The sequence below is a fragment of the Pecten maximus genome, chromosome 12, assembly GCF_902652985.1.
Source record: "Pecten maximus chromosome 12, xPecMax1.1, whole genome shotgun sequence".
Lineage (NCBI taxonomy): Eukaryota > Metazoa > Mollusca > Bivalvia > Pectinida > Pectinidae > Pecten > Pecten maximus.
Window position 1 is genome coordinate 30,435,245 of NC_047026.1, and position 22,693 is coordinate 30,457,937.

A 22,693-nucleotide genomic window follows, 5' to 3' on the forward strand; every position below is an offset into this window, starting at 1 on the left:
GACGTCATAACGCAAGATAGAATACATAAAGTCACGTTTTGGCGTACATTTCGAGTCGTTGAAGAGGGACCGCAATGAATTTTGGGAGAGAATAAGCTTTCCATACTTTTCTATTAAATTTAATAAACAGAATATCTAACAGTATATTCAGTATTACCAAATACATTTCACTCGTGTGGCTACTCACTCGTCAAAAATAACAAAATAATAGCCACACTCGTGAAATATATTTAGTATTACCGAAGATACTGTTAGATATCCTCTATATATATCCACACTGTATATCATTATTATTATTATTTCCTAATTAGACCTTGATGCCATTTTCATTGGTATTGACTACATTTATAGTTCTTTTGCATTTCTATATGGAAGATGCTAATGTTAATTCCACATGGATGGCCCTAATGCCTATCCACATTATTGACAATAATGGCGCAAATTATAAACAGAGATTTTTGATATCCTTAGTATATATGGTCTAGGTAAACATACTTTATGGATGGCATATATGCCATTCTATATGGAAGATATCAGTGCCATTTGCAGAAGGTGTGGTGCTATCTGTATGGGGTGTGTGTTGGGGTGTTGATAGTGTCAGATCTGTATGGGGTGTGTGTTGGGGTGTTGATAGTGTCATATCTGTATGGGGTGTGTGTTGGGGTGTTGATAGTGTAATATCTGTATGGGTGTGTTGGGGTGTTGATAGTGTCAGATCTGTATGGGGTGTGTGTTGGGGTGTTGATAGTGTCAGATCTGTATGGGGTGTGTGTTGGGGTGTTGATAGTGTCAGATCTGTATGGGGTGTGTGTTGGGGTGTTGATAGTGTCAGATATGTATGGGGTGTGTGTTGGTGTGTTGATAGTGTCAGATCTGTATGGGGTGTGTGTTGGTGTGTTGATAGTGTCAGATCTGTATGGGGTGTGTGTTGGGGTGTTGATAGTGTCAGATCTGTATGGGGTGTGTGTTGGTGTGTTGATAGTGTCAGATCTGTATGGGGTGTGTGTTGGGGTGTTGATAGTGTCAGATCTGTATGGGGTGTGTGTTGGGGTGTTGATAGTGTCAGATCTGTATGGGGTGTGTGTTGGGGTGTTGATAGTGTCAGATCTGTATGGGGTGTGTATTGGGGTGTTGATAGTGTCAGATCTGTATGGGGTGTGTGTTGGTGTGTTGATAGTGTCAGATCTGTATGGGGTGTGTGTTGAGGTGTTGATAGTGTCAGATCTGTATGGGGTGTGTGTTGGGGTGTTGATAGTGTCAGATCTGTATGGGGCGTGTATTAGGGTGTTGATAGTGTCAGATCTGTATGGGTGTGTGTTGGGGTGTTGATAGTGTCAGATCTGTATGGGGTGTGTGTTGGGGTGTTGATAGTGTCAGATCTGTATGGGGTGTGTGTTGGGGTGTTGATAGTGTCAGATCTGTATGGGGTGTGTGTTGGGGTGTTGATAGTGTCAGATATGTATGGGGTGTGTGTTGGGGTGTTGATAGTGTCAGATCTGTATGGGGTGTGTGTTGGGGTGTTGATAGTGTCAGATCTGTAAGGGGTGTATGTTGGGGTGTTGATAGTGTCAGATCTGTATGGGGTGTGTGTTGGGGTGTGATAGTGTCAGATCTGTATGGGGTGTGTGTTGGGGTGTTGATAGTGTCAGATCTGCATGGGTGTGTGTTGGGGTGTTGATAGTGTCAGATCTGTATGGGGTGTGTGTTGGGGTGTTGATAGTGTCAGATCTGTATGGGGTGTGTGTTGGGGTGTTGATAGTGTCAGATCTGTATGGGGTGTGTGTTGGGGTGTTGATAGTGTCAGATCTGTATGGGGTGTGTGTTGGGGTGTTGATAGTGTCAGATCTGCATGGGTGTGTGTTGGGGTGTTGATAGTGTCAGATCTGTATGGGGTGTGTGTTGGGGTGTTGATAGTGTCAGATCTGTATGGGGTGTGTGTTGGGGTGTTGATAGTGTCAGATCTGCATGGGTGTGCATTGTGGTGTTGATAGTGTCAGATCTGTATGGGGTGTGTGTTGGGGTGTTGATAGTGTCAGATCTGTATGGGGTGTGTGTTGGGGTGTTGATAGTGTCAGATCTGTATGGGGTGTGTGTTGGGGTGTTGATAGTGTCAGATCTGTATGGGGTGTGTGTTGGGGTGTTGATAGTGTCAGATCTGTATGGGGTGTGTGTTGGGGTGTTGATAGTGTAATATCTGTATGGGGTGTGTGTTGGGGTGTTGATAGTGTCAGATCTGTATGGGGTGTGTGTTGGGGTGTTGATAGTGTCAGATCTGTATGGGGTGTGTGTTGGGGTGTTGATAGTGTCAGATCTGTATTGGGTATGTGTTGGGGTGTTGATAGTGTCAGATCTGTATGGGGTGTGTGTTGAGATGTTGATAGTGTCAGATCTGTATGGGGTGTGTGTTGGTGTGTTGATAGTGTAAGATCTGTATGGGGTGTGTGTTGGGGTGTTGATAGTGTCAGATCTGTATGGGGTGTGTGTTGGGGTGTTGATAGTGTCAGATCTGTATGGGGTGTGTGTTGGGGTGTTGATAGTGTCAGATCTGTATGGGGTGTGTGTTGGGGTGTTGATAGTGTCAGATCTGTATGGGGTGTGTGTTGGGGTGTTGATAGTGTCAGATCTGTATGAGGTGTGTGTGTTGGGGTGTTGATAGTGTCAAAACTGCATGAGGTGTGTGTGTTGGGGTGTTGATAGTGTCAGATCTGTATGGGGTGTGTGTTGGGGTGTTGATAGTGTCAGATCTGTATGGGGTGTGTGTTGGGGTGTTGATAGTGTCAAAACTGCATGAGGTGTGTGTGTTGGGGTGTTGATAGTGTCAGATCTGTATGGGGTGTGTGTTGGGGTGTTGATAGTGTCAGATCTGTATGGGGTATATGTTGGGGTGTTGATAGTGTCAGATCTGTATGGGGTGTGTGTTGAGGTTGTCAGCGTCAAATTTGTACTGAGTGTGCGTTGTGGTGTTGATAGTATCATATTTGTATGGGATGTGTTAAGGTATTGATAGCTTTCGTCTAAATACGTTCTTGGTTTTCTGTCACCAGTAGCAGAAAATTTGTTTAGAAATAAGTGGAACATACATTGGGAATACCGGGAAACGCTTTGACTATAAGGATAAAGCCCCTTCGTTATATATCGATAAATATATACCTATATGTGGTTCTGAAAACCATGTAATCTGGGTAGATTGTGGATTTAATCCTATAACTTTCTTTCGATAGTGTATGACACTTGAAAGGAACAACGGTTTCCTCTTCGACATAAGTATCATACACAAAGGATGAGGATTTAGACATTGATAGAACAGTTCACCAAACAGTGTACGTACATTGATAAGATATGGCACTTCCCATTTATATACCCGGTATCGTATCCCTACCCATTACACTCATCAATCTCCTAATTTTACTTGATAAAGTTTTACATTTATACTGACTACATTAACTTTCCTACCATTTTAAAATGCCTTTCTAAAAACTTTCAATGATGTATGTATTGAACGGAGTAGCTCTATAGTTCAGATATGGACATCATTATCGGGCTACATTTAAATAGCCGTTTTCACCAAATGCCTCATTTCAGTCCGGGATTAGGGTAATTGCACTGTTAATCCCGTCGAATAGCTGAGAAAATGCGGACTATCTATTGAAAGGCTTGTGATAAATTATGATACCGTGAAAAGGAAATGTAAACATTAGGAGACCAAGCACCAGTTTTATTGTAAGTTAATGTGGCATAATTAACGACTTGGCTCCATCGTGAGCGTGTGTCAACATACATTACAATACGGTTGTAGATAGTCGTTAGGTAGTGGGAAGACATATTACCTTCATAAGCAACGCTGAATATAGTTATGTGATAAAACGGTAATCCATTTCGTAAATGTTAGCGGTAGTCTGTCTGCCTGTAGTTGTCCACCTGTGATTAGTAAGGGTGCGTCCCAGCTACCTTTACCGATCAATTATACACAGCCTTAATTTGTGATCAAGATATGTGGGCATTTAATACTTTACTTAATAAAATGTCCTGTATCCTTGTAAAAGGTGATGTTATCAAATAATTTAACACTATTCGTAAATGAACAAATAAGTAATTAATCTGTTTTAATTTCGAATCCAATCTCTGATATTTGAATCACTGTAAGTGCAGAACAGTTTTGACACGAAGAATAGATGTTCTTGTTAAAACCGATAAAAAACCCCTACATTTGTTTTTTGTTTTTTTTGTTTTTTTTTTATATATATTTTTTTGTCTTCAAATACATTTTTCCAATAGGGAAATGCGTATTTGAAAATTTCAATAGAATAGTTTTAGATCTTTTTTACTTTTTCATTTGATAAATATTAAGAAATACATCCTCATACCATTAATTAATTTATAGAAAATCTCAGTCATTTTGTCTCCAACCAAATCCAGCTTAAACACGCGAGGCTTAATTTGATAGACAAATGGTCGATAGAACATTCATCATAAAAATCTATAATTGTATTCTGCTTTGACTGAATCAACAAATTACTATGTTGCTGGGACACACTTTTGTATAGTATTGAAAATGCCTGCGATACAATATGGAATTATATATTTAAATAATATCCAATTGAATTGTCATAAACTGCAACTTTTAGTGATCAGAATTAAAGTCACCGAAACAAAGGGAAAAATACCATCACCTCACACAATGAAGTCCATTACTTGGAGACCCCACTTGTGGTTACATGTAAAATATATTGTGTAATATAGCTAAACGATGTTTCCTGTAACCGCCCTTTGCGGTAGGTTACAATACACATATTGTTATATAGCTACCGTGTATCTACTTATCTAAAATGACGCAGAATACAGATAAGCTAAACTACAATATGAATCTTGTATAGCTAGTTTGTTTGACGTTGAAACCAGCTAATAAACGGCTTTATCTGCTGCGTACATGAATACTTACAGAAGTTAAATGTCGTCATCATGTTCAGCGCACTCCTACGCGTACATGTACATGTTGTCAGAATTGTGTAATCTGTAGCTTATACTTAAGCAATGAACGGTGGTTTTAATGTTGTTATAGTCGATATGGAAGCAAGATGTATGATGGGCAAATGGCATGGGAACCCCATGCTACATTTGCCCTACATACATCTTGCTTCCATATCGACTATAACAACATTAAAACCACCACTGTTCAATACTTATATTTACATTATCTTATCATATTTGTCAACTTTGAAAATAACTAAACCAACACAAAAAAAACCGCCATTTTTAATGTCACATGACCCACTGGGTGTTATAGCCTGAGGCACTGGGTGTTATAGGCGTATGGTGGCAACTACCTCTTAGCATTGTGTCAATGGGGAAATGCGCGGCAAATGTAAATATATATCAATAACGTATGGTGCGGGAAGGATGTCTTAATTAAATAATTTTGCCAATGCAAAATTCATAATGCTTCAACCAATGAAAACAACTTTTGAAAATAGGGATTATTTCATTCAGCGGATCCAGGGAAATCTACTTCCATGCGTAGTGAAGCGGCAGTATGCCCATATTGTCCAGACTGCTTTGAGGTTTGTCCGCATAATTGAACATGTCCCTGGTACTAGCCCGATAAAGGAACGCACGGGTGGTTTAGACTTTTATTATACAGTAAACTTACAGCATCATAGACTGAGCTTACTGACAGTGGAATCTAATCTTAATAACGTTGGCCACGTGGCCACGTTGGCCACGTTGACGTCATCTCGTCATCCGTTTTCGCTTTTTCCCACTGAAACTTCGATCGTGTAGGAATATTATCAAAGTTGTAAGGTTATTTTTTATTAGCTAATAACTTGAACAGAATTCGAATTTTGTCTATGCAGAAACAGAATATTGAAGTTTGCCAAGGCAAAATCAAATTTGGAATAGGCAAAATTCTATTTTTGCGTAGGCAAAATTATTTTTGCCTACGATATCGCAGCCATTTTTGTTAGTGAGATTGTGTGTAAGACAGGGATGGACAAAGCTCTTGGAAACTATTTAGAATGTAGATTACTCCTCATGTTTTACTTTCTAACTCTCGAAATCGACGAATTGGTAGGTTTTGGGGTATAGATATCTAAAGATTTCCACGTTTAGCAACCCGAAGTTTATAAATAACGTATGCTGATTTTTAATGAAATAATCAAGCTTAATACTTACAAAAGTATAAAAAAAAATATCTATTTGCTTGTCTTTCATGTTAACTGAAAACAGGAATCTTAAAGGGAAATAATCACATAATGCTTCGAAGTTGATACCCATAAAACCTGTTCACCGGATATAAGCTCGTTCTGTAATACTATCTCACTCGTTCTTTGATATGACACGGTTATTTGAAAAGCATTCAAGCAAATATACTTTCCGGATTCAATTTTGCATCAGACTTGATAAATTTTCATAAATTTAAAATACCAATCCTTGATATTCCTTAAATTTGACTTAACAGCATTGTATTATGTAACTGCATTATCTATAACTACGATGCAAGTATCATTATTTTTTCGTATACAGAAAAGATTCCGAAAAAGATGACTAGCTTAAAGTTACCTCCCTTGTTATTGTTAACGCCATTCAATTTTACAACGCACAACAATACTTCCTTGGTGTATGTACCACAAATAGTCAAGTAATACAAAGAAAAGTTTGCTCTCCACCTACTTTGCCTATCAGGTCGGGAAAACACCATATTTTGAAGTAAACGGACAACCATGTGACAAACATGATACCCACACGCATGCAGACACATTCACAATGTTATCACGTGTTTACACTACACTAACACGTGCTTGATGCAATTCGGAGAGAAACTAGCGCCAGGACGCGGTAATGTATATATATATATTCACATTTTGTGTTGCATTAGAGTGTATGTCGTTAATAACCATATTGTGTGTATATACGATTTACAGTAGTTCGGTTAGTGTAGGAATACAGCTACTGGTGTTGTAGGTTAAAAAGATAATGGCTGACAGTTAGTTCCGGCCTAGAGAAATTTAGAATGTAAGCATGTATTCACATAAGCCACCACAAAAGATATAGCAACTTCACAAGTTATGACACTGAAATTTTATCATAAAAATGTAGTTATGCACAAAATTATTATAAGCACTATTCTAGGTCTAAAAAGTCACCACACTCAGAGGGGCTCGTTTCCGAATTTTGAGAAATGACAACATTAAGAGTGCAGCATTAATAAAAAAAAAATACTTCGAAAATCGAGAGTATCGTCATAATTTTCAGATTTAGAATTAAAAAGCTTCTAAACATAACGTGAATCAAGTCGTTAGAAACATAAGTGTTTCTGAGGAAACAATCGCGTCTATCCGGTACAATACCCGTTCATCGCCGCATCACTTCTAACTGGTTATGGTTTATCATTGCGGAGAAAAACGGCTTTGATTCCGGAAAGTATGCAATTGTTAAAATGTTTACGATATCTACACCCGTAAATGAAATATATAATAAAGCAAAATTTGTGCAAATAACAAATGTGCTTGTTATCACTGACGAAATGAGGGACTAATATTTTTCTGGAATTTCGACTGTGATATGGTAAGCGGCAAATGTAAACGCGTCATAGGCTGCATTAAATCAGAAAACCATTATGAATGTAAATAAAAGCATTGAACCGTTACCAAATGGTAGCATACAGTCGATATGAATAAACTTTGGTGACAGATAAGTATTTCTATTAATCAATGTACCTAAATTGCACTCAGTAACACTTCAATGCTCTTTTTTCCTTTTGTTCCACATGAACCAATTGTGTTCTCCAAAAACATGCATTTTGCCAAAATTAACAAACAGCTTAACAAATTATGTTTATCTGTTTTACAATTTAACAATTGCGAAACAATTATCAGTTTTATCATTTTATATCTGAGCTTGTTGGCTCGGATGAAAGCTCGCGAGTGGTTTAATGTGGGAGGAATCCGGAGTACCCGGGAAAAACCACGTGGTCGGGCAGGCAATCCCATACTTTTCTCGTCTCATCTGGCAGTCGAATCCCGGGCGCCTACGTGAGAGGCAAGCGTTTTACCACTGTGCCACCCGTCTATCCCGACTGAATTCTTTATTTATGTGACCCCTAATTGAGAGATCGGATATCAAATTGAAGTCAGTTAAATATTGGTACATCCACACGTGCCCGATGTTGCAAACCTACATAGTAGAAATGAAAACGTCAATTGTACTATTGCTAATTGTTTTGGACAGTTCATTAAAATGTCTCAGAAAGTAATGTCATTCTACTTGATTGTGTCATTGTATATGATTCTCTTTGGGGCAGATTTATAAAACTAGTTATGGTAAGAAACATCATGAATGAATCTTCAATTACGTAGTCAATGTGCACGTGCCCATTTTACATGTGCGCGATTGGATCAGGAAGATACATTATATACATTATGGGGCATCACGATCGCCTGTTTACTTTCAAATATGACGTTTTCTCGACCTGACGTATTCAGTAGGCGTGTAGAAAGTGGATCCCTATCAAATATGAGATAAAGTCTTATTATTTTACTACTTATACTGAAAGCTACTTTGATTTAATTTGATAAAGCTTATATCTTAAGCAATCCAGGAATAATAGAAATTATCAAATATTTTACGGGATCAAAAGTTGAGCGTAAATAAGTGGGAACCCATCTTAAAAATACATTAACATTGTTAATCCTCGTTAATTCTCCATGAAGCTGTAGTTGAATCGATTCTATTGGAATCACATCCGTAAATCTATATTCACAAAATTAATACAAATTTCACAAATGATAAAATTATGATAAATGAAAATCCATAATTAATGTATTGAATATCAAAGCACATAAGCATATTTAACGTAAAGTGATTTCGATTTTATGACAAACCAGCAAAATAAAAACTCTCAATACGGATTTTATTCTATATGATTTGAACATTTCTGTAATACAAAAAATAAAGAGCAAGTATAGGGAAAGCGTTTAGCGAAATACTACAACATTGGATAAATTCGAGAGGAATTGTTATAGATATACTATTAACAAAAGTGGCAGTCATTGTACCAACTGATACCAGATATAGAAATCGGGTTTGATTAAATTGACGACAAATACCAAATACAAATACCAGTTAAGAAATCAACAAAAAGAACATACAATGAATCAAATATCAAAAAACTGTTATGTTAGGTAAATTACACAATGCACAAATTACATTTAAATCCTGATTTCACACGTAGCAATCTCAGATTATATATTTCACAATATATGTAATCATCTGATTACGTGAATGTGATATTTTTGTAATGTTACATTTGGAGCACAATAAATTAATACGAGTTTTAGAGATCCGTAAAGAACACACAATATAAAATCGTCAATCAATAATGTTTATATTCTTTTCTGAAAAATTAAAAATGCAGATACATTTCCGTAAATTGATTGAACCTTCTACTCGAAGTTTTTTCTTACAACTAAATAACTTCAACTGGCAAATGTTCTAGAACAGACTACAATAAAAAAAATACCTCTATCAATATTTCACAAGACGTCCTTGCATATCAATTAAACGCAGTGCAATTTTTGGAAGTGTCAAGTATTCTGCATAAATGCACATTGTTGTTATAAGTATAAAATATTTTACTTGGAAAAAATATAAACTAAATGCTTTTTGAGATTTGTGTTTTACAGGCGTTCATAGCAACATCCCAGTGTATTTAACGCTTAAATAACTCCGCAGGTAAATTCCGAATGAGATTCTATTGAGAGACTTCAAAGCCACATAAGTCTTGTTGCCATCTAATCTGATTTTTTCCCTGGCATTGGTTGAAACCTTCTCTGCGCCAAAAACTTCCAATGCAGATCACTATGCATTCAAGTAGATACATGTATGTTATCACATTGATTGTTATAAATTATGTAAATAAATTTTGTTAAATGGATATCTGCAAAATATTAACCTAGCTAGTAAAATATATAATCAGTCATAAAATAAACGATAAAAAAATATAACAAAACCTTGTACATGTATATAGTAATTATTTGCTAATAAGATAGCTATAATTTAAATTAGTCAATGTGAAGCGGATATTTCCTGGACGGACAAACATTTGATTTCGGACGGATTCTAAATGCCCGTAGACACGAAATACAAATTAATAGTGATTTACTAAACTACCAACAACATACAAAAACATAAAATTTTGAATAAAATGCAAATGATCAAAAGATATTATAAATCAAGTAAACAAATGTATAATCACACATAAACACTATCTAATCGTATTCCGTCTAGTACACAAAAGTCGGTATTTGCTTTAATACCTAAAAGGGTGTTCAGCAGAATGGCCAACTTTGTTCCTGAAAAACAAAGTTAATCATGTTCATATATTTTAAACTTCAAAAAGAAAATAAATGTTCTCGTCAGTGTTGTTCAATATTTATGTATATAGAGTTGAAAGAAGATTTGAGTTTTTCTTACTTTTTATAATATATAAAACATACCTGTTCTTCCATTTTGGCTCTTGCCTGGAAAGAAATATTGACACAGAATAGAAACGTTAAGAAATTTTGTTTCACTTCGCATGCATAAATAATGTTTCCAATGATCAGCGAATTTTAGTGGTATTTAACAACAAATTTTGCAACATAATGCTGTTGGTAAATGGCTCAAATTATCATTAAAGGTTCTAACAGTCAACTTGTACCCTATCCCTTTTATCAAACGATTCTTGTAAAAACATACACGTTGTTAGTCCCTACTATTATCATAGAAGTTTGTTAAGATGTTTTATAGTTCGTTACGTTAGTTAAAACATACACGAGAAAAAATATCCGAAAGAAGTTTCTTGGTTAGCCTTGCGCTGTTCACTGTTCAGTGTATGTAGTAGGATCCTGAGTAAAATACACAGAGTAGGGGAGATAACCGTTTACATTAATGACATTATGCCTCATGGTCTGTTGAACATACAAGTTTCATGTTGATGTGAATATCTATTTCAACCTATTTATTTTTATTTATCTATTTATTTATTTTTATGTCTTCAAGTTATTGCAAATCCATACGCACTGTTTATTGCATATTGTAATAGGTAACATTACTTACAGGCCGGAGGGTATATCCCGGAACAGATTGGACAGCTTGATACCAAACACAATGCTTGGGACGAGGAAGAATATACACCAACCCAACGAAAACCAGAATCCGTTCTGAAACAGTGCGTTGTAAACATATTGGACGAAGTATATACATGTATGCATGATATAATACCATAATGTCCGCATTATAATGTAATTTGTATTGGTTGATGATAGTTGAAAAATGAGAACCGGACAGTGTTGACTGTTCCACAATGCTCCTTGAACCACACAAAACATTACTGCTATAATATTCGGGATTCGCTTTTACTGTTCACTTTTATCCTATATATGGATCCTTTGTGCATTACTTCTCCCTTGTGTACTGTATAAAGCTGTATGTTAAATGATATATATCCATATGGTACATGGAATTCATTGAGAGGTATATTTGGCAGTAGTTTTATGGCGTGGCGTATTTGGTAGTATTTTTATGGTGAGGCGTATTTGGTAGTATTTTCATGGAGTGTCATATTTCATGGAGAAGTATATTTGGTAGTATTTTTATGGTGTGGCGTATTTGGAAGTATTTTCATGGTGAGGCGTATTAGGTAGTATTTTCATGGAGAGTGATATTTGTTATTACTGGTCATTGGTGAAATTTGCCGATCAAATGTTTTAATAACATGTTCCTTACCAGTGCATCTACAGTGTACTGACACACCGATATGATGACGATAGAACTGTACAGGTTCCAAATTGGACCACATTTTCCAAGATCTTGGTAGATCTGAAATCCATATATATGTTCATTGAAAAAAAAATATTGATCAAAATTGGGCTTTGATTTCAATATATAAGGCATATATCTTATGATAATCTATTGATTTGTATTTTGTTCATTAGATGATTAATTTATCATTTCAATTTGCATTTAAAGTTTATTAGATACTATATATAAGTCACTTTATAAATTGATACTTTAGATGGTATTTATTTTGCTTTACTTCAGACATACCGCATTCTTAGTGCTTCTATAAAATACATCCACAACATCAAATGTATTATTGATGAATTCATTCGACAGCTACAATACAAAAATCTATAGTTTAACAAAACAATACATTGGATAAACTATGTAACGACATGACTTGTATCTATCTGCGATTCATAATTAGTGCAATGAGAAAGAAATGAGTAAAATCAAAAGCTTTAACTTAGCCGAGGGAAAAGGTTTATAAATTTACATTCAAATAGACTCATCTAATAACTTAATAAACAAATGTTAGATATACATGTTGGTAGACTTATCTAATAACTCAATAAACAAATGTTAGATATGCATGTTGGTAGACGTATCTAATAACTTAATAAACATCTGTTAGATATACATGTTGGTAGACTTATTTGATAACTTAATTAACAAATGTTATATATACATGTTGGTTAACTTATCTAATAACTCAATAAACAAATGTTAGATATACATGTTGGTTAACTTATCTAATAACTCAATAAACATCTGTAAGATATACAAGTTGGTAGACTTATTTGATAACTTAATAAACAAATGTTAGATATACAAGTTGGTAGACTTATTTGATAACTTAATAAACATCTGTAAGATATACAAGTTGGTAGACTTATTTGATAACTTAATAAACAAATGTTATATATACATGTTGGTTGACTTATCTAATAACTCAATAAACAAATGTTAGATATACATGTTGGTAAACTTATCTAATAGCTCAATAAACAAATGTTAGATATACATGTTGGTTGACGTATCTAATAACTTAATAAACATCTGTTAGATATACAAGTTGGTAGACTTATCTAATAACTTAATAAACATCTGTTAGATATACATGTTGGTTGACTTATCTAATAACTCAATAAACAAATGTTAGATATACATGTTGGTTGACTTATCTAATAACTTAATACACATCTGTTAGATATACATGTTGGTAGACAAATTGTGGATATCGAATAATCGTAAAGAACATCAGGCGTGTTAACATAATCTGAGCCGGTGCCAGAATTCTTATATAAAATGTAAGTGACCTGGAGTGTAAAGGCAAACTTCAAGAACTTTTATTAATATGTGAATTGATATATGCCATATCTAATACAATCAAGCCTTAATGTGTATGCAGACATTAGGCAAGCTCACCAACATGTTTCATAGTAGGGCAACGGATTACAGTACGGATAGCTTTATTTTGATGCAACATTATAAACTTCTTTTGCGCGAAAAGGGAGGCAATCCATCTAATATATTTCGTATCAACAAGCGTGATTCATATAAGTTGATATAACTTGTTTCGCAGTTGTAAAATAAATAAAGTTTACAGTTTTACAACTACATATACGAACAAATATTTAATCTAACGATAACTGCAATCACATTTAACAGCTTTTGATTATAACTGGAATAATGTATAGAATTTAAAATCACCAACTGAATACTTATTAGACGTTTGTTTATAAAACTGTAATTCTGTATCAATACTACACTATGCATACCCTGGTCATTTCTCCGTTTCCTGTGATCTGGGAAGTCGCCGTCGTCAGCTGGTTCTTAACGTCATCAACCATAGGCTAGAAATAAACGAACGATTATCTTATTTTCTACGGATTAACATAACTTCTCTTTGACTTATTTTTCGGTAACGATCAAATATTTCTTGTTTTGCTGTCTACTGCGGAAACGTGAATGTTACAACTAAATCCATAGTTTTCCTCGTGGTTGTCGTATAAGGTATTCCTGATTTTCTCGTAGATGGACCACTAACGTATACGCATACATACACATTTGAGACAACTCGTATGGCCGTGAACATGACAGTATTGTTATTTTGAATAGAAATAGTTATTGACTGAATTGCAGGTAAGAAACCTTTGAAATATATTCATTAAACACGTGAGGCAACTGTATGCGCTATCGTAATTGGTGGGGTTCAAGCGATGCTGTTCGGTGTAGTCAGTGTCACCGAGTTTACAGTAACAAGTGCTAATTGTAATTTTGTTGGCCACCCTCAAAACCCTTTATACTAATTTTCATTGAAATAAAAAAATATCTAAATTTTCCATTAATCAGACGCCAGGAATTGTGCCTATTTTGTTTAAATGTGGTCAAAGAAAGGGAATGGGCTCTGGCGGCCATCTTAGATTTCCGATCGCGAAATAAAACATGCGTGCAAACCCCGTCCCTATTGAGTATATCTGTGAAGTTTCATTCGGAAGAAGAAGAAGAAGAAGAAGAAGAAGAAGAAGAAGAAGAAGTTTATCACAACGTAGCCCAAATCAAAATGCTTGAGACGACCGCTAATTCAGAATTCTGATGGAGTTCACATTCGAGTCCGTGCACGTGGTCTGTCTACCTGAAGATCGGATAATTCAATGGCTAGCATATATGAATAATACAGTTATACTATTTTTTTACTTAAGATATGATAAAGTGTAAGAATATAAGTTCATTGAAACAATTTTTTCGACACCATCATAATTAACAACTGTATCAAATTAAGACAGCATACAGTACTCACCCCGATTGAGACTTTCAGTTGTTTGAGAGGAACTAACTTCTGTTTAATCACACTCTGGAAATAAGTTGTCTCAGCATTGATATTGGTAAATAGCACCATAAATATACTTGTACGAATCATCTCACAACAATGAATGTCCAGAAAAAATGACTGGTTTTTGTCAATATTCAGCTATCATCACTATCAATTTTCAGAATTTCAATAATTCCTGTATTTTGTTTCATTGCAAATCAATATATGTATCTACTTTGGGTATTAATTACATAATCATGTTTTACAATATCCACTCAAATTGATTATCATGCAATCTAAGGTATGTGCCATGCATCTGTACTCTAATGCCATACTTCACATTATACAAGATATAGAATGGTATAATATGTTTATTAGTACGATTAAGGGCCTACACATGGCATATGTTAACGATAATATTGAAGATATGATTATAAGAATGTTGTCATCGTTAAACTGGAGACAAGCAACCGTTATTTACTTATTCTGTATTAAAGGGTTATCCCCCTTGACCAGCTTATTATTTGGTGTTCAAACTTATCCAAGTAATTGATCATACTATTAATATTTAAGGAATATTGGTTTATATATTATATCATGCAAGAAGAAATAATATAATATATGTAACGACAAGTTATCATGTTTGAGAAAAGGTAAAAAAAAAAACATGGAATATTTACTATGGATGGATGTGCTTATGGTGTTATGAGAATCATTATAATACTAATATTAACTTCTAATAAAGTTATATAATCATTTCGTGAAGAATCATAAGCTTACCAGTGATGCAGTGATTGTCAATATGTGTTGGTGCTGAGGGGCAGGTAGACCTGAGAGCTGTCCGAATAAGAAATGGTTGATTGTACAAGGTATTTAACAATGATTGATACGATCTAATACTCTTATATCTATTCATTGGTTTATTAAATTGAATAAGTTGACAGATACATTCTCAACAGCGTTGTAAAGACCATGAGGTTAATGCAATAATATCTGACTCACCCTTGCCAACGCGTCCACTTTATTTTGCAGATCAGTAACCTACAAAGATAATTGGAATATTAAATGGGGATCGGTTGTTCATTATTCACAGACAAACAAGTATCTTCCAATGCATGATTGTAAAAATATTCAGATATAGAGACAATACCTGCTGCACATGAACGATCAAAGATTCATTATTCATTTATGCAGTGAAAACTCTCTATTAATACCACATGGGGGTCTGAGTGAAATTTGTCTAATAGCGGGCAGGGTCTTAATGCTGGGGTGGACAATATTGACCTTTAAAAAGATCATCAAGAAGTTTAACTCTGTATGATACCAGTAGAGATACCATAATCAATATTATATACCCGAGTTGTTCTTATATTACGATGTAACTCCTATAGCGATTGCTTCTCTTCCTACTTGCTTAAAACGAATCTGGGAGTATACATAAGGGAACATAAGATCAAGTTTTCGGCATCTAGAGATACTTAGATACGGTGCATAGCAGGTTTAATGAATGAATGAATGAATGAATGAATGAATGATTGAATGAATGAATTAAGGATCGGTCGAAAATGCCATACAATCATATCATCCATTCTGGAAGATTTTACCTCAGCAAAGAGAAAGGAACCTTAAATGCGAATTAATCAATCTATTTGAATATGATGTCTATTAGACACAACACCACAAGATGCTTACCTACAGCAATGGTGAGTGAACATGACTTGTGCCATCAAATTGAACAATGGTTCAAAACTCATGGCATATTTGGCGTAAAAATATTTGATCTAGACAAAAGTCCGTACTAGCTAAAAAATGTCAGGCAGTGTTTACTGCATTGTGGGACTCCAAATGTGACAACGAGGATTAAAAAACTAGTATATAGGTATCACTTTCACGAGTCGGTTGGGCGGTTGTGCACATGTTTTGAATAGGGAAGCCAAACTTACCATTTAAACTAAGCATGTGGTATCGTAACAATGCTAACAGTGCCTCATTGACAATACTATAAACACACAGAACTACCTATATAATGAATTGCAAGTATTCTGCATTGATTTCTTCGAATTGGTACTCCACTTTACACTTATTCATTAATTAACACATACAAAGTAAATATTTTCCCACATACTTCACAGGGTGATACCGTTGTTGCTAGTAATGCAACATCAACGTCAGATGCAAATGCTAAGATAAAATAATCATTCACCCCCAGGGAATTGAACCAAGGGTGTATCAGCCATCGGGGTAAGATTCTGATGCTGCATATACTTATTAATAATAACAAATGTGTAATATCAGTTTGGATATCTAAACGAATACATTGGATTATTGTGTGTGTTTTCATTAAGCTGAGCATGATTTGAACAATTGACACTGCGTAAATGAAATGGTATGTTATTAAAACAAAAATCATCCCCTCACTTGCAGATTTGACCTTCTAGGTCATATTCAGTAGAGCCTCGATTAAGACAACCTCTTATGGTTATTTCTCTGTCACTGTAGGTAGGGGCAGATTATAATTATCTCGTAAGTAAAGAGAAAGCTATGACGTCATAAAAATGAATTGTCGTCGTGACGTCGTTTTATTGTATCCATGACATACAATTGTTAGGATTTGATTTTGTTCAAGCATGCGAGAAAAATAATGAAACATGGGTTTGGTCCTTGGACAAGGATATATAGACCCTCATGCAAGAGTTTGGCTGACCAGCTAGATTCAGGTTATCCCCAGAACAGACCAATATTAGATTATATTAATCCAACGTACCAGTACATTGTACTTATCATCGATATCCATGAATACAGTTAAGTAAGAAAATATAAGCAGGAATCATAATTGCCCGTCATCTCTCCTAAACACTTACCGATTTTTGTAACCATACCTTGCTTTCAACGCCAGCAACATCCATGTGTCCAATGTCAGTTTTTATTTTATCAAGCTTAGCCGAGTTCAGGCTAACACTTCCGAAATTACCTCCCGTCAGCTGAGCAAGGACGCCGGCTAATTGGGTCTCCATATTCTGTAGTTAACCAAGGATTTAAAATTGATTATGTCATACAACAAAGTTCAGTTTGCTCTCAAATTTATGATATTGAATATCTTTATAACATAATTATCTCGCGGCTACTGATAGATTAACAATAACAACACGAACATCAAACCATTTGCGGAAGTAAAGAAAGTAATCAGCATGCATTAGTACACGTTCAATTTAACCGTGCTAAATATACAGCTTCCATATCAATACTTCATTTAATGGCTATGGAATAAACTATCTGTAGATTTACGACACACCAAAATACCATTTTATCTATAAAAATGGGCTGATGAAGATTCCCACGTCGGTTGGTTCAAGTTAAAGGTTAATCTGTTTAGTAAATACCAAGAGACGTTCAGAAAAATCTCAATAACATGGATATTTATTTGGTAGTTTAACGATATATATAGATATGGGAAAACAAAATAGTAAAATGATGGTACAAAAGACAAGTAAGACATTAGCAACTTCCAATACAAAATTATAGTTAGCGATAGCAGAGTCGAAATTAATCAAACTGTATCAAACAGCTGTTTCGTCCTTTTAGGTATCATCAACATATGAGACGACTGAAAAGATTCGAAAGGCCGAACGCAATGTAAAACTCTGGATTAGGAGGTACTAAAGAACCATTATTCAATAAACTGTATAATTCTCAGCAATTGATATCCTATTAGAAATAATTTCTATGTATACCTCAAACCAATGAGGATTATTCAATTTCTCCAATATACACCACATATTTCAGTTTCCCACCTTAATCATCATTTAAAATGATTTCAAGCAAAATGATGACTTATATGCATTCTACATTCCATAAACATAACAATAGTGCCTATGAAGACCGCTTTTCACTTCACCAATGAGTGGCCTTTTGATATACGTTTACACACATATATATATATATATATATATATATATATAACTGATAACTTGCATCTCGTCAACATCAGCATTATATATATTTCTGAATATGACGATAAATCAATCATAAACTTACCCAGAGTGACTTGTTTTATTTTTGTAAAATAATTAATTTTACCTTGAGTCGCAATCTGCATGACAAAACGTAGTCAAGTTAGCAATTTTTATGTCATGGACTTATACCAGAACATCAATCAGCCTAGGATTTCAGACTTTTTTCATATATCTTGATGACTAAAAAAATAGTTTAGACTTTCAGCCAGTACCGGAAATCAGCTTACGGTCTTTGCCGATTGTATTTGTTGTTCAAGTGCAGGAAAATCAACCAGGTTTCCCATTTTGTCCATTTGCAGAGCACTGTAGATCGCCTTGTTTTCCTTACAAGAACTGAAATGGAAACAAATTGTTCATGCCGACGTTACTTCATGACTAGGCTAACACGAACATTTTCCTTAGGCAAACTTGAAAGCAAGGACATCATTATCACGTCATTCGGCCTATATTGCAACATGGGAATTAATAATTGGAAATTGATCTTTGAAGTGATACAAACAGCAATAAAAGGGAAACTGGCCCCGGTGGTGGAGTTTTAATATATCATAAAGATAATATTGTTACTAAAAGAAGACATGATCTTGAACAAGATAAAGTTGAAATGTTATGGGTAGAGGTCCACATTGAATATCGACCGGAATCACCAGTTAGATATTTGGGACATTCTGGACACCATCATTGAAAAAGCCATTAACACAAACCTTGACATAGTGATAACTGGTGATATCAATGTCAACATGCTTAATCTTCAACCTCATTCAAATCTGGCTAGAATGATAACTAAATTTAATCTTTCAAATCTCATAAATGACCCTACTCGTATCACCCCAACTTTATCAACTTCAATTGATATTGTTTTTACTAATAATACAAGTCTGATTAAAAATGCATCCGTACTTCCTCCAATATGTAGTGACCATTCACTGGTTCAATTCACTATCTCCTATTCAGTTTTCAAAAAACAATCTTATCGTAAAAAAATCTTTATATATCAAGATGCTGATTTTGATAAGATGGACAGACATATTTTAGAGAAGGATTGGGATAATTTAATCAATATACATCATACGAATGAATTTAATAATATCTTATGTAATACTGTAAATGATTTAATCAGTGAATGTGTACCAAGTAAATATGTTACAGTTTGACCAAATGATAAGAAATGGATGACTAATGATATCAGATTACTTATAAGACAAAGAAATAGAGTTCATAGGAAAGCCAAAACTACTAAATCCATGCACCATTGGGAAAATTATAGAATTAAGAGAAATGAAATTATTACTAAGATAAGAGAAGCAAAAAACACATATATTGAAAATTTACAAAAGTCACTTTCTGATAAATCTATTCCCCCCAATAAATGGTGGAAAATTGCAAGAAATGTCCTTAATATTAATAATAAATCTACATCTATTCCCCCACTATTACACAACAACACTTTTTTACAACATCCCTTTGACAAAGCTGAGTGTTTAAATAAATATTTTGTTTCCATATCAACAACATCAGCAAACACTGATCCAATTCCAGAAATTATCCAGAATTCCCCCCATTCCATTGACAACATTATTATAACACAGCAGGATGTAAAATATCAGTTATTCCTCTTAAATAGTAACAAACCTGCTGGACCAGACAATATGATTCCTAAAGTCATAAAAATCTACTATCATCTATATATGTACCTCTTACTCTTTTATTCAACAAAACTCTTGAAACAGGTGTAATCCCACTTAGCTGGAAAATGGCAAATATTAATGCTATCTTTAAAGGTAAAGGATTAGTCAATGAGGTATCTAACTATAGACCAATCTCTGTAACATCATGTTTTAGTAAAATGTTACAAAAGATTATTTTTAAATACTTATATAATTACCTCATCACTTTTAAAAATTATCACTAAACATCAGTCTGGCTTTACACCCAATGACTCTACTGTAAATCAATTATTGTCTATCTACCATACCATTGTTAAATGTCTTGATCAAAACAAAGAAAATAGATACATATTTTGCGATATTAGTAAGGCATTTGACAGGGTTTGGCATGATGGTCTGGTTTACAAGCTGGAGTTATATGGTATTAAAGGTAATCGTTTAAACTGGTTTAAAAAAAAATTATTACACTGAAAACAGAGAGTTCAAACTGAAGGCTTTGTATCGACATTTGACCCTGTTCAAGCTGAGGTTCCTCAAGGGTCAGTCCTCGGACCACTGATGTTTTTAATCTATATTAATGATATTGTTGACTGTGTTTCTAATCAGATAAAACTATTTGCAGATGACACCTCTCTGTATGGTATATGTAATACATTGAAATAGCTCAAAGTCTCACTAATAATCTAATTAATATCAAACAATGGGCTAATAAATGGGATATTAAATTTAATCCTGCTAAGACAGAATCAGTTATATTTTTTTAGAAAAAATAATAAAGATCACCCTGCTGTAGATTTTTATGATGAACTAGTTACTGAAAATAAATTACATACACACCTTGGTCTAACACTCAGTGATGATGCCAAGTGGAACCAACACATTTCTAATATATATGATAAAGCTTCAAAAAGAATAAACATTTTAAGATTATTAAAAACTAAAATTGATAGGAAGTCTCTAACAACCATATATACATCCTACATTAGGCCAATTATTGAATATGCCGATGTTGTTTGGGATAACTGTTCACAAATACAAAAAAAAAATATCTTAGAATCAATTCAATCAGATGCTGCTAGATTTATTACTGGTTTACGCAAAGGTACTTCACATGAAAAACTATATACAGAATTAGGGTGGGAATCATCGAGTTGCAGAAGGCAAAAACACAAACTTATCTTAATGTTCAAAATATTAAATAATGAAACCCCAGATTACTTAAGAGAAATGATTGAACCATATATTCATGACGAAACCTTAGTTAGATATCCACTCCGTACAGTTCGATTATTTGACACCCCCCCCCCCCCCCCCTTATGTCGTACAGTAAGTTATTTTAAAAGTTTTTTCCCATCCGTGTTAAATGAAATGAATAGACTAGCTCCTGAAATCATTAATATTCACTCCACTAATCAATTTAAAAACTTTTAAATAACAATCACCATATTATATCCACTACAACTGATGTATTTAAATATTCTGGCCGGCGTGATATAAACATTATTCTATGCCAATTAAGAAACAACGTAAGTAATCTAAATTACGACCGTTTTAATGATCATCTAATTGAATCTCCAATGTGTCAATGCAATCAATCTGTTGAAACTATATCACATTATTTCTTTGAATGTAATTTATATCAAAATCCTCGTCTAGTACTTATACAACATTTAAATCATCCACATCATAATCATTTATGCACCAATGTCATTGTCAATGGATGTACTCTTTGTAATAATATTCAAAATTTTAGCATCTTGACACATGTCTCAAATTTCATCCTGCAATCAAAGAGATTTTGAAATCATGTCTGATGTATAATGATCTAATATTTTTAATATTTCTTTTTAACCCCTGGTGACTCCAATTATACAGCAATATAATTAAATAATTAAATAGACATCTAAATACATGTTTAGAATATGTAATATGAAATTGAGTGAACAATGTCTATTTATTCTTGATTACCAAATATACTTGATTAATGTAATAATGAACTCTGGACAGTCTATTAACAATTGATCTTCTGTTAATCTATTTTATCTATAACCTTATTTGTTTGTGCTTATATGTAAGTGAGGTAATTCCTATAAAGGTCTTTTTGAAACAATAATTTTATTTTCAAGAGTTGGTGTAACTCTACTAACTTAATATGTTTCTATGGGATGAAATTGAATTTTGATCCTCTTCAGTGGATGGCTTGTGTGTTAAACATATGGACTTTATGGCCTGTATCTGTTGGAGGAAAAAACTCAATATCATCATATAGATACACCTACTTTACAAAATACACTATGTTTGAATATTCATTTAGTAAATGATAAAACAATTAGCTAAACTAAATATCCTAAGGGTTACTATTTAATGTTAAAATTAATAAATCC

General features: G+C 34.2%; 1 protein-coding gene across 1 annotated transcript in view; it reads right to left on the minus strand.

Annotated features, from left to right (window-relative positions):
* Window positions 1-8,887: 8,887 nt before the first annotated feature.
* Window positions 8,888-22,693, minus strand: part of LOC117338981 (prominin-1-A-like) — a 57,294-nt gene continuing 43,488 nt past the window's right edge. Inside the window, exons 17-27 of the mRNA XM_033900346.1 lie at window positions 18,873-18,978; window positions 17,512-17,649; window positions 15,635-15,673; window positions 15,413-15,469; window positions 14,621-14,674; window positions 13,599-13,673; window positions 12,085-12,153; window positions 11,764-11,856; window positions 11,095-11,198; window positions 10,494-10,517; window positions 8,888-10,349 (exon numbers count right to left, since the gene is read on the minus strand). Coding sequence (XP_033756237.1) covers window positions 10,307-10,349; window positions 10,494-10,517; window positions 11,095-11,198; window positions 11,764-11,856; window positions 12,085-12,153; window positions 13,599-13,673; window positions 14,621-14,674; window positions 15,413-15,469; window positions 15,635-15,673; window positions 17,512-17,649; window positions 18,873-18,978 — 802 coding nt within the window. The 3' untranslated portion in view covers window positions 8,888-10,306. The remainder of the gene's footprint in view (window positions 10,350-10,493; window positions 10,518-11,094; window positions 11,199-11,763; window positions 11,857-12,084; window positions 12,154-13,598; window positions 13,674-14,620; window positions 14,675-15,412; window positions 15,470-15,634; window positions 15,674-17,511; window positions 17,650-18,872; window positions 18,979-22,693) is intronic.